The sequence below is a fragment of the Mustela nivalis genome (assembly GCF_964662115.1).
Source record: "Mustela nivalis genome assembly, chromosome: X".
In the NCBI taxonomy this organism is placed as follows: Eukaryota; Metazoa; Chordata; class Mammalia; order Carnivora; family Mustelidae; genus Mustela; species Mustela nivalis.
This window is the reverse complement of record NC_139040.1, coordinates 12,412,207-12,424,654: the sequence shown is the minus strand read 5'-3', so window position 1 is coordinate 12,424,654 and position 12,448 is coordinate 12,412,207. Positions and strand designations below refer to the sequence as shown.

The window sequence follows — 12,448 nt, the reverse complement described above, 5'->3', positions numbered from 1 at the left end:
TAGAAGATACATTTTGAACTAGAGAGAAAAGCCTGCTGTTGTGTCTGTGATTTTTTTTTTGAACAATATAAAGGGTTTAGATTATCTCTTTAATGCTGGTTTGTTCCTAAGTATTTCACTGTCCTTGCGCAGGCCCCATGACGCCAATTGCAAACCAACCATTCCAAATCAATGTACGGAAATGTACTAAAATGTAACAAAAATAACTTGTTTTTGCCATTACTTGCTTGTGACTTGATTTGTTAAGTACCCTTGAGTCTGCCAGCCCCATGGGAAGCAGGTTCCTGTGCTCTATCTAATACCTACTAATAATAAGCATTTTTCTCAGAGAAAGTCAATATTGAGTGACACTGGATTGATTTCTGACTAAGCCCCAAATAAAATCACTAATTTCTCTTTCTTTTTACACTCCCTTACTTATGCTTACAAAAACATACTCGTGGAGAAGCTCTCTCTTGAGAGAATACTGTAGCCCAGATGTCAGGGTGGTTTCAGTAAATCTATCGTAGGAGATTCATACACGGTTTTGGAAACATCAACATTTACTCTTCGGCCAACAGAGGAATAAAAACTGGAATACACATTTTAATCTTCAAGGAGGTCTTGGGAGATGGGTCAACTTATTAACTAGCTCACTGACGACACTTCCTCGAAAGGACTCACACTAAATTTACAGGCACAAGAAATAATTTGATTCTGCACTGGGATTACTCAGTTTTCACCAAATGGGAGATTGAGTCAAACCAGCTTGAGAGATGTTTATCCCTTCTCTGTATTAAGCCCAAAGTTCTAGCTCCCTAATGCACCATGCACCCAACGACGGTTCAGAATACCACCGCAGATATCGAGGTGCTTTCCAGGCTTCCTTGGGCTCCAGTATACAGAAGCAGATTGTTTTTCAGTGTGTAGAAATATCCACTCATAAACGTGGCTACTGATCTATCCCCCCGAAACCTCATTTGCTGCTATCCTACAAATCTGCATGAAGAAATTTTTTGAACAAAACATTTTACTCTGGTTCTAGTCAGATCTCCCTGTCTTTGTCTGTCTCTCAGGGAATCATGAAGCAAGGCTGAAGGTTAACATCTATTTTTTCCCCAATTTTCATAGCGTCATTTACTAAACAGTCTCCAGTTGCCCCACATACAACGCTGTATCCAATAACGCAGCACATTCCATGTATGTAGGACTCCGTTTCTGGCTTCTCTCCTCTATTGTGTGGCATCTGGCTATTATTGAGCTCAATATCATTGTTTTATTTATGATGACGTTACGACAAACCTGAAGGTAAATATTTAACTCAATATACTTATTGGTGCCTTTAGGGTGTCCCTAGTAAGTGAGAGGAAAGGAGATGTCAATGTATAATTAATACTAAACTGAAAAAAAAATGCATGAATTGAAGGTTGAATATTTTTAATGTGGAATTAACACAAGTACATTTACATTGTAAGTACATTTACGATGTAATTAAATTTTGAAGACGTAAAGGGAAATTGCTGCTATGTTTTATAGTAACACACATTTATAGCCCAATAAAATTAATACAGTGCTGTTCCATGTACAAATACATATACGAATGGAGCATTCATTGTACAGTGATTAAGACATTAAAAGACCGTAACTGTATGTTTGAATCTATAGAACTCATTTTGTCTTAAAGGATTAAAGACCCTAGTTTAATACCATAAAATTAAAATGTTCTGTGCAGAGGGGCATCATCAATCAACCATTTTATCTCCGAATTCTGTCTTCAAACCACAGGATCAGCACGCAAAAGAAATGTGCTTCGATCTCATTGTGGTGTTGTTATTGTCGTAGAAGCATTAAGTGAACTATCAAATATATGGGCATTTTCGTGAGTTATAAATCACCCATCATATATTCAGCAAATTGGACATTAGAAGAGTTATAATGTGCAGGTACCTTTGAATAAAGCACAATTGGTTTGTCATACAAACTGCTACATCGAGTGATACCACTGGCATAAACTATGATCTTGACATGACACACAAACCTATTTAAAAGAGAAATTTACATATAATATAGTTGTTGTTTATTGTAAAACCAATAATGAAAAAACATGCACCTAATATGCCAGCTTGACAGGAAATTCACAATCCATGATTCAAAAGGCAGCAATTTCAAACCATTGTCTTCACTGGTCCAGCATATAAAATACTCCAAGCATAAACTCGACACTGCATGCAACAACTGGCCCTGGGCTTTAAAAGAAGTGATCACACTTTTTACATGTTTAAAAGAAAGACACGTACACATGTATCATCAAAGAAAAATGCTAGGAAGAGGCACAACATAACTGAAGAACACCTTTCCCAGAATCGGTCTTTCTACAAAATTCGAAAGCAACTCAAGACACCAGAACACAGAACTTGTGCAAATATGATATTTAACTTAAAGAAGAACTTGTGCAAATATATTTAACCTAAAGCTGGGATAGGTGTATCTAAATTTCAATGCATAAAATGTAAACTTCAACACATCCTAACTACAGGATTTTTTGGCTTTGGATCTTTCCAGAACCATAAGACAGCTCTGACAACCGTCCATACCAGTCAAAGTGCAAAAGAGGTCCTTCAGAACATATATCCCTTTGGTACATTATAGTCCCCTAGATAGCAGAAGCAAAGAATAAAATAAACTACCAACCAACAAAGGGGTTTAAAATCTCTGGTGATCTTTCTTCTCTCTTTGGATGTTTGTTTTGTTTTGCTAGTGAAAAGTTACGTCAAAAATGACAGGTACAGCTTTTTGCCTGCACATGTTCAAAATTATTGATTTCTGGTTTTGAGATGGGATCTGAATGCATGCCTTGAGAAACCCACCAGGGAACGCTGTAACACTGCACTTTGCAACCGAGGGGACCGGAAGGTGTGAAGATGGTTCTCGCAAGAATGAGACAAACTGTGAATGACGAAGTCCTCCTCAGTCCTGAGGAATTTCTGTGAATGTCATGGGCAACATAGATCATCCTGACTCTTGTGCTGTTTGTCTGTAACACTTTTAAGAAATAGAATCTAGTTCACACCTCCAAAGGAAATCTTATTTTTAAAAGTCTATTCATTCTCCTTTAATTCAAGGGGAATTGAGTTTCCTTGTGTTACTCAGAGCAGCATCTACAAAATAATGAAGAATGATGTTAATACTCGAGAGACTTTGGAGACCCAGACTGCCGGTGCTAGGGCTTCTAACACTGAATGGGAGGATTCAAAAGGTTCATCTGAATTCAAAGGTGATGGCTTTTGGTTGGTTGACTACGAAAGCTGTCATTCTGTTCCAAAACCATTTCTTAAAGGCCTCTATTTTATGAATGGCACAGCTTCACTGGAAGCAAAAGAAACAGAATTCACATCTCCTGCAACTGGAATTCATAAATATTATGTGAATTATGCTGTGTGGTCTAGAGAACAGGAGACACAGTAAGGACATAAGTATCAGAGACTTTTACACTGTATTTGCCAGATTTCAAATAAGATAGCCTAATATCTATTTTGAAACCTAAACGCTTCTGACAGGTGCATATGCGGTCAACTGTAATCTCCTAATCCACAAATTGGCACACATTTTTGTAGGCCACAGTGTACCATTTTGCTTGATGCCATGTAATGGGTAAGATCTCGATCAAAACCACTTGATACTATAGCATTCAACAGAAATCTATCAATAAGCATGAACTTCTCAATCAGCCTAAGTCAGAAGTGCATGTTATTTGAAAGGACTGTATACTTCTAAAAGATCTAAAGTCAGAACTTTCTAGAGAACAGGGGCCAAGTGAACCTTAGTCCCTTGATCTAGTAGCACTGCCACGCTGAGAGTAATGACTGCTTTCAGTGCTGATGATCTAGCAATACATTATGCTTCTGCCCTCCCAACGGCACTGCGAGAAAGAAATGGATCTTGAAAAGCAGTACTGATGGGAGAAAATAAAAATGGCTACAGAAGAAGAATGTGCTTTTTTTTTTTTTTTTTTTTTGCCAGCTAACGTGGATATATGTTAACACATACACTCTTTACCGCCTGAAACAGAAGCAGGGGCCCAAATCCGATTTCAGTTGCTGTTCTGCCACACCCTTTTCAAAGGTAGCGCTACACACTTCGTCTGCCGTCACTGGTTACAGTAATGGAATCATTTCAAATTAAAACTAATCAAATATGTAATTTTACATGCCCCGCATTACAGTTAGCTAAAATGTAATTAACTTTGTCCTGAATTAAGTAGGAGGACGTCTGGCTTTAAAAGGATGATTTCAAATTTTAAATGATGACACAAGTTAGGGAAAACCTACCAAGTCTTCCTATATTATATAGAAGTTAGGTGAATACACTTGGTGTTTTCAGTTTTGAATCTTGGAGACCTGAGCACAAGAAAGGCCATTATTTTCTAGTACATACATGGCTTTACTGGTTTTTTTTAATTGCTTCACCAAAAACAATTTATATACATTAGTGTCAACAGCTTCTTGAACACATACTTTAAGTGACTCACGTATTTCTTCTCTCATTAATGATTTAACTAAGCACAAATAATTAGCAGGAAGCTGGCCACATTTACTTTCAAACTTAACTTTTCAACGTAGAAAATGGAAATCAGTGAAATTCAGGGGAAAATGTGATTCATTACAACTATTTGGCTTCCGAAAGCATTCATAGTGTTATTAGCTTAGATTTTATCTTATTCTAACAGATACAATTTTTTTTTTTAGAGAAGGAGTGGGAAGGGGGAGAGGGAAAGAGTGAGAATCTGAAGCAGGCTCCACGCCCAGTGAAGAACCCTACGTGGGGCTTGATCGTTACCTGAGCCGAAATCAACAGTGTGACGTTGAACCAACTGAGTCACCCAGGCACTCCCTATCAGATATAAATTCTTATTTTTATTTTTTTCAGATATAATTTTTTTTAATTTGTCACTTCTATGTGGATATATCTTTTTTTTTTTTTAAGATTCCATTCATTTATTTAACAGAGAGCGATCACAAGTAAGCAGAGAGGCAGGCAGAGAGAGGAGTTAGCAGGCTCCCCGCGGAGCAGAGAGTCTGATGCAGGGCTCCATCCCAGGACTCCGGGATCATGACCTGAGCCAAAGGCAGAGGCTTTAACCCACTGAGCCACCCAGGCACCCCTTCAGATATAAATTTTTAAAGTGACAAAGTGCGTAACTCAACATGTGCAACATTTCTATTTGCCTGACACTCTTTTTTAAGAATTAGTGCTTTTAATGTCTTTTATAGTACAAGAAAGAAATTATTAACTGCTCAATGTCATGAAGATATTGTCCTATGCTTCTAGAAACTTTGACTCTAGGTTTTATGTTCAGGCCTGTGAGCTAACTCAAATTACTTTTTGTATATGGAGTGAGATGTAGTGATGAAGGTTCATTTCTTTTACTGTATGGCTACCCAGTTGCTGGAGGACCATTTGTTAAAACAACCTTCCTTTCCCTATCCAGTGGACTCAGTACCTTAATTCAACATTCATTGATTATGTATATGTGGATCTACTTTAGAAATCTCTATTTTTCTATACTTATTCCCATACCACACTGAATTCATTACTGTAGCCTTATAGTAAGTCTTGAAATCAGATATGTAAGTACTCCAGATTTCTGGGATTCTTTTGTTCTGGATTTTTTCCTCTCCATATACATTTTAGAATAAACATATATGTAGTCCCCACCCCCCAGTAGGGGCTGCTCAGCTTTTGACTGCATGGACTCCAGAGGCTGATTTGTGGATAATGGATTTCCTAACAACACCGCGACTGCCAACACTTACACACAGTCTCTCTGTCCCTTTATTAGGTCCTGCTAAATGTATCTCAGCAGTGATTTGTCATTATAGACATTAGTCATTATAGAACCCTTAGACATCTACTGGTAGATGTATTCCTACTTATTTCACAATTTATATTACAAATTTAAATGGTATTGTTTTTTGAAATTACAGGGTTTTTTTTTTTTCAGTTCTTTGTGGCCAAGATATAGAATTAGTTTATTTTGTATAATGATTTTGTATACTACAGCCTTATAGAATTTACATGTTACTTCTAGTAGGGTCTTTTTGTGTAGAGATTCCTACAGTTTTGTACATATATGTGATCTGCCTCTTCTTTTCTTTTGCTTTCTCTCTTTATCTTGAAGTATGACACTGGCTATAACAGAAATGGATTTGTGCATCTATTGAAATGATGACAAAATTTCCCCTTCTGTTATGTTAATATGGTGAATCACACTGATTTTTAAGTGTGTGATACAAGTATTTAAACTTCTAATTTGAAATAATTCAAATCTCTCTTAACGCTTTCCTTTTTGCCCCATGTGTTCTTTGGAGGTGTATCATTTACTATCCAGATAGCTACAGAAATCAATTGTTCTTTTTTTTTTTTCTTTTTAAGTAGGCTCTGCACCCAATATGGGGCTTGATCTCACGACCCTGAGATCAAGAGTCACACACTCTACCGATTGAGCCAGCCAGGTGCCCCGAGGTAACAATTTCTACTGTAACATATTTTAAGGCTTTCTATGACTGCACTCTTCTGAAATGTATTGAGACTTGTTTTAATGAGCAGCATATGATCTATCTTGGTGAAGGTTCCACGCACACTTAAAAGTAATGGTGTATTCTGCAGTTGCTGGCTGTAGGTTTTAAGTAAATGTCAATTAGTTCACATATGTCAAACTCTTCTGGTTACTAATTATCTAAATAACTCATCAATTCAGTAATTATCTAAATAATTCAACAACTGGGGCACCTGTGTGGCTGAGTCAGTAAAGTGTCTGACTTTTGATCTCAGCTCAGGTCTTGATCTCAGGGTCAAGAGTTCAAGTCCCCCCAACTAGTAGGCCCAGCATGGAACCTACTTAATAATAATAATAATATAATAGTAATAATAATAATTCAACAACTGGTACAGAAAAATCTTGAAAGGTGATCCAGATTTAGAGTACCTAAAAAAAAAAAAAGCAGCGACCCTCTTTGTGGGGCTCCCGTGTGTCCTGATATTTTATATTAAGCCCTGTCCCCTGTAGATTTTGTTTCCGGTCATAAATGAAATTCAAAACCAAAAAAGTTACTCCTGGTGTATTAGAGTCATTTCAACCCAGAGTACCATTTCCCAGATTTCCAATACAAGTCCAAAACTAGGAATTCAAAGGAAACATGTGCATATGATAACAATCTTGTTCACAAAAAGTCTGGGTTTTTTGGTGATACCTCTTTATAGATAGCTCAGTATCTAGAGGGGAAAATATACAAGAATACTGGTTTATTTTAAAATACAGAAATTTGAGACGCCTGGGTAGCTCAGTGGATTAAGCCACTGCCTTCGGATCAGGTCATGATCCCAGGCTCCTGGGATCGAGCCCCACATGGGTCTATTCGCTCAGCGAGGAGCCGGTTTCTCCCTCTGCCTGCTCTGACTGCCTGTGCTCTCTGACAAATAAATGAATAAAATCTTTTTAAAAAATAAAATATAGAAATTTTATGTATTAATGGTTGGGTTAATAGAAAGGAATATCAGGTTGGCACTCATCACTTCATACTACATTAAGTCTTGGACATAGACATGAGAGTGTGTGTGTGTGTATAGTATGCGTGTGTATGCGTGTGTGCACACACGTGCGTGTAGAGCTGAAAGCTACCATAAGGAAATAACGTGCTCTTAGAACTGGGTGAAAACACACTGGTAAAGCATTCTTAGGCATTAAGTCTGGTACCTTAAAAGCATATCATCGGTATTTAGTTCTGAAGGATCTCTTACAAGACACCACAGTATCTGAAAATCTCTTCCATACCTATCAACAGTGTAGGGAAGAGTTTAACGTGTTCTAAAAATCTATTCTTTGTTAATTTAAAAACTGTTAAAGGAAAAAATTAAATCCTAGCAAACATAACAGGCTTGCAGCTCTGTTTCTAAGTGCAGAGAAGTTCTTACCCTAGGTCACCTGCATCCTTGGCGGAGCTTTAAAAATTTTAGCCTTTAAACAAATAGCATATGGTCTGTTCATATTATACCTGGAACTTTGGCATTCCGAAACCTATAGTCACCAATTAAGACCTGCGCAGTGTTCCCTGGAATCAGACCTTCTTTTCTTCTGTTCAGATTTTTCACCAACCTAAATAATAAATGAATTAGTAGCCAACAATGGTAATATAAGGTAATCAAAAATAAAAACACTGCATTGCAGTTCAAATTTTCACAAAGCTACTGTAGTATTCAACGACCTACATGACATAGTGCTTGAGTCCTTTGAGTAACTTACAAAGGACTTGGGTTACTAGCAAAAATGGTTATTACTTTAATGATCCGTCATTACTTTTCCCCCCGTGTGTACTCTTCCACCTTTAGGGCCAAAGTACACACAGTCATTATAGCATTTTAGCTTAGGTGATTGACACAATGGAGACAGAACTATTTCACATAAAAGTCCAAAAGATTTATGGATACTTCGTTCAATCCTCTTCCAAACAGTATTTCCTCCCTGCTCTGGGTTCCCTATAATTACGCAGTATATTTGGCAGAACCATCTTTGCAATTGGTGCTGTATGAAGTTGAATGCATGAGAACAGAATGGGAAGACGAAAAAATCAATATTGGAATTGATAAAGAGAAGGGTGACTATGTTGTAGGGTAGCAAAGCATGGCTCCTGGCACATAGAGGGCATTCATTAGAAATGTGATGAATTAATGAATGACTTAAATGACCAAACATAGTACGATCTGTAGCCATTACAAAGCCAGATCTATCAGCTGAAATGTCTGAGCCAAAGGTAAACCACAAGAGAGCATGCAGACTCATAGCATTTCATTCTTTCAAAGCATTTTACACTCACCAAAGGTTAACATTCCTTTCAGTGAGCTATATAGGCATAGCTGAAGCAATGAAAATGAAACACTGATAAGAAATGTGATATTTCTGCTTCTTGAGACTGTATAACAAAGGTACAAGGAAAGCAGAACATCTGATTAGATATCCGTGTGCCCCCGGCCGAGGTCATCATAAGCACTGAGAACACACCTACCATTGACCTTCAACATCTTCATGGAGAAATTGAATGACATCTCCATTTCTAATCAGGAGATCTTCTGAGCCCCTCTTCCTACAGTCTGCTAGGGCTTTGTATTTGCCTGGAGACTGGAAGGTTGTTTTGAAAAATCATGTTACAAATTGGACCGTAAAACAGCTTGTACTAACTTCATGCTCTGTGACGCAAAGAATACACACTTTACGTCAGCAGAAACAGTGGCGGCTACAGCAGCTTAGGCAGGAACGAGCAAACACAGAGCACAATGTGTATTCATTTCACCTGAAGAATTCATTTTTATTTGCAAAAAGAGAATTACACAAAAAATAACAGAGCATGACTACTTTACCTTATACGAATTAGAAGCATAAACTCAGAAAAAGCCCAGCATGAAAATAATTTTTAAATACTGTTATTTGTAAACTAGGCTCACGGAAAATTTATCTAGGCACATATTAAAGGCAGCAGCCCTGAACAAAGACCTACTACTAAGCCCTCAAAAGGATTTCTGGGATTTGCATCCTTTTGCACAGGTAAAAATAATTAGCATGAAAGCTCCGGGTCCAATAAAACACATTAAACTACGCTGTTGTGCTTTACTTGGCCTTAATTTTTTGGCAGTTATAATTTGAACCTGATTCATTAATAAACCAAATTATCCAAGGCACACTGACTGTAATTCGTTAAATAGTAGAGAGAGAAGAAATAATGATTTAAGTCCAAAATACTATTTTTTTTTCAAGATTTTATTTTTAAGTCATATCTACACCCAATGTGGGGCTTGAACTTGTAACGCTGAGCTCAAGAGTCCCATGCTTCCCTAGCTGAGCCCGCCAGGTGCTGAAGTCCGAAAGTATTCTATGATGAGGATTTTTCTAGCACAACATTGAATACATGAATTTTTTAAAAAGAGAACCACAGCTAAAACTCTTAAATGAAAGACATGCGGTGTCGATTCTGTGCACATAGAAAACCCATGCCCACATCATGTGGGCTTAAACGTCCTTTGAGCAGTACATCCCCATCCCCGAGGATTATAGCAGTCACCCCTTCTGCATATTTGCTTTAGTCTCTGACACCCAAGCAGGGAACGTGCTGACTCCGAGACCTGGCGGAAAACATTTAAACCCAGACTGGCTTCCTCTGATTTTCTGCTCGCAACCGAACAAGTGCCTCTCCCGTCCTCAGACAGAATCATGAGGGAAACTGCCGTACACATAAGTATTATGGTCACTGTATTACTAAGAGAAAGATTACCCTGTTACTTTCTTAAAGAAAGCATTCCAGAGTCAGTGCTCTGCAGCCTTGCGGCTCTCCACGCCATTAGTTCCTGACCCTGACATTAGGACTGCTGAACCCAGCGTGTCCCTGATGCTTTGTGCAGCACCCTGCCCTCCAAGCTGCGGACTTCAGGAAACTGTCAGTATACAAAAAGTCCAAAATAGGGGCGCCTGGATGGCTCAGTGGGGTAAAGCCTCTGCCTTCGGCTCAGGTCATGATCCCAGGGTCCTGGAATCAAGCCCCGCATCGGGCTCTCTGCTAGGCAGGGAGCCTGCTTCTCCCTCTTTCTCTCTCTGCCTGCCTCTCTGCCTACTTGTGATCTCTCTCTCTCTCTCTCTCTGTCAAAAAAATGAAAAAAATCTTAAAAAAAAAAAAGTCCAAAATATTCTTTTCTAACTCCCCTCACCAATAATCTACCAAGATCTTAACCACACTGCCGGTTATTTCTTCTAACAGTTACTCGTACTCTAAAGCAAACTCCTTTTGTTTTATGGGGCACTCCCTTGCTCCGTTGTGCCGACGTGGGTATCATTAACACGTGCTTTGGCCACCCATGGAAATATAGTCCCCAGATGTCCTCAAGTAGTTTCATATGTGTAAAGTTGATTCCCTAGATGTGTCGATCTAGAATCTAAGCTGATTATTTTAAAGTATATCTGACTCTCCTCTGTTCTCTGATTTTATCTCCTACGCTTAGATTGAAAACACAGTGGAAAAGCTCAGCTAAAGATAAAACTGGTCGATGTACAGGGACTGGAATGATGGACCATTTGTCTCATCAGCTTCAGTAGGAGCGTCACAGAGAGCTCAAACAAGTTCTTGCGGACAGAAGGGCTTACTATTGCACGTCCGTGGTGAAACAGGTTTCAAATCTTTGGGCGATGAAATCTACCTAATGACCTCGAGGACATGGACAGAAGATTGCCCGCACATGCCTGCCTCCTGCGGCAATAATACTGCTCCAAGAGTTTTTATTTCTTTATTTGAATATGTCATCACTAACCATTAGGGGCCTTACTTCTTCATTGTCATCGTATGAAGCGTAGAAATAGTTGCTCGGCCATTCCTCGGGGTCTTCAGAGATTTCTGCAGGTGCGGACATCTGGGTCCAACCTGTAAGAAAAACATGAAGGGGGCAGTTACTTAACGACGCTGGCCCAACACACGCAGAGAAGTGAAACTAACTGCAAGAATCAAGGCTGTCACCTTCAATGTCCAAGAATAGTATCCTTATATAATAAAACCTCTGATTAGCCTGTATTATCTTAGAATTTCTGATATTTCAGAAAGGGCCTGGAATGTCAGAGACTCCTTTTACTTTTTAGGAAGGTTTCAAGGTGGAGTTGGTGCGACAGTTATTAAAAACAATAAGTTAAAAAATATTCCACAGAGCATTTACCTTTTCTTAGAGAAAATATTCCTTTCCCCAAATATTGTCTAGGGCATTTTTATGGGTCCAACTCAAACAGCACTTAAGAGCATCCTGCCTAGTTATATTAGTATTTTGGAATTGTCTCCTCTGTCTTACACGAATGTGTAAGAGGGAATTCATCCACACGAGATATTGAGCTCATACAAAGTAAGCAATGTAACACAGGCAGAGATAAACAGAATCTCATCTTGGCCACACTAAACCATTTATGTTGTCTTGGAAAAGTCACGGCAAGTTTCTCTGACTTGGTTTCCTCACCTATCAAATGAAGGCATTGGTAGCAGGCTCTCTGCTCAGGAGACCACCGCACAGAGGAGCAGAGCACAGTGGCTTTCGATTGAACAAGACTGCCATTACTTGTTTCTCTTCAACTAGTAGAGAACCCCTCTAGACCCAGGACCGTAGTATCTAAGTATGGCGTACCAGTTCCGGCAAGCATTTTCCTAGGAAAGTCTACGCTGTTTACCCCGGGCTGTGTAGGTGACCCTGTCAGGTGCCTCTACGGCACCTTGCACTTCTCTGTTTTAACACTGATCACATTTCATTTTAATCGCTTGCTGAATTCTCTTTCTACCCTTGTGGCTTCTAGAGATGCCAGACTGTATGCCCAGAGCTCTGCGCAATTCCCGGTACCGGGGCTGCGTTCTATTAGTCGCAGTAAATGCCTTGTTTGAAATCAGCTTGAATGAGACAA

The 12,448-nt window shown here is 38.9% G+C and overlaps 1 protein-coding gene across 9 annotated transcripts in view; it reads right to left on the bottom strand.

The window, feature by feature from the left end:
• Window positions 1-1,399: 1,399 nt before the first annotated feature.
• Window positions 1,400-12,448, bottom strand: part of MCF2 (MCF.2 cell line derived transforming sequence) — a 103,486-nt gene continuing 92,437 nt past the window's right edge. For 6 of the 9 annotated variants that reach the window (XM_082717576.1, XM_082717570.1, XM_082717571.1 and 3 more), the window contains 4 exons: window positions 11,326-11,435; window positions 9,039-9,151; window positions 8,031-8,131; window positions 3,437-4,376 (listed from right to left, as the gene is read on the bottom strand). In XM_082717576.1, coding sequence (XP_082573702.1) covers window positions 4,333-4,376; window positions 8,031-8,131; window positions 9,039-9,151; window positions 11,326-11,435 — 368 coding nt within the window. In that variant the 3' untranslated portion in view covers window positions 3,437-4,332. Of the gene's footprint in view, window positions 3,138-3,436; window positions 4,377-8,030; window positions 8,132-9,038; window positions 9,152-11,325; window positions 11,436-12,448 lie in introns of those variants that run through there. The other 3 variants (XM_082717567.1, XM_082717568.1, XM_082717569.1) reach the window with 2 other exon arrangements.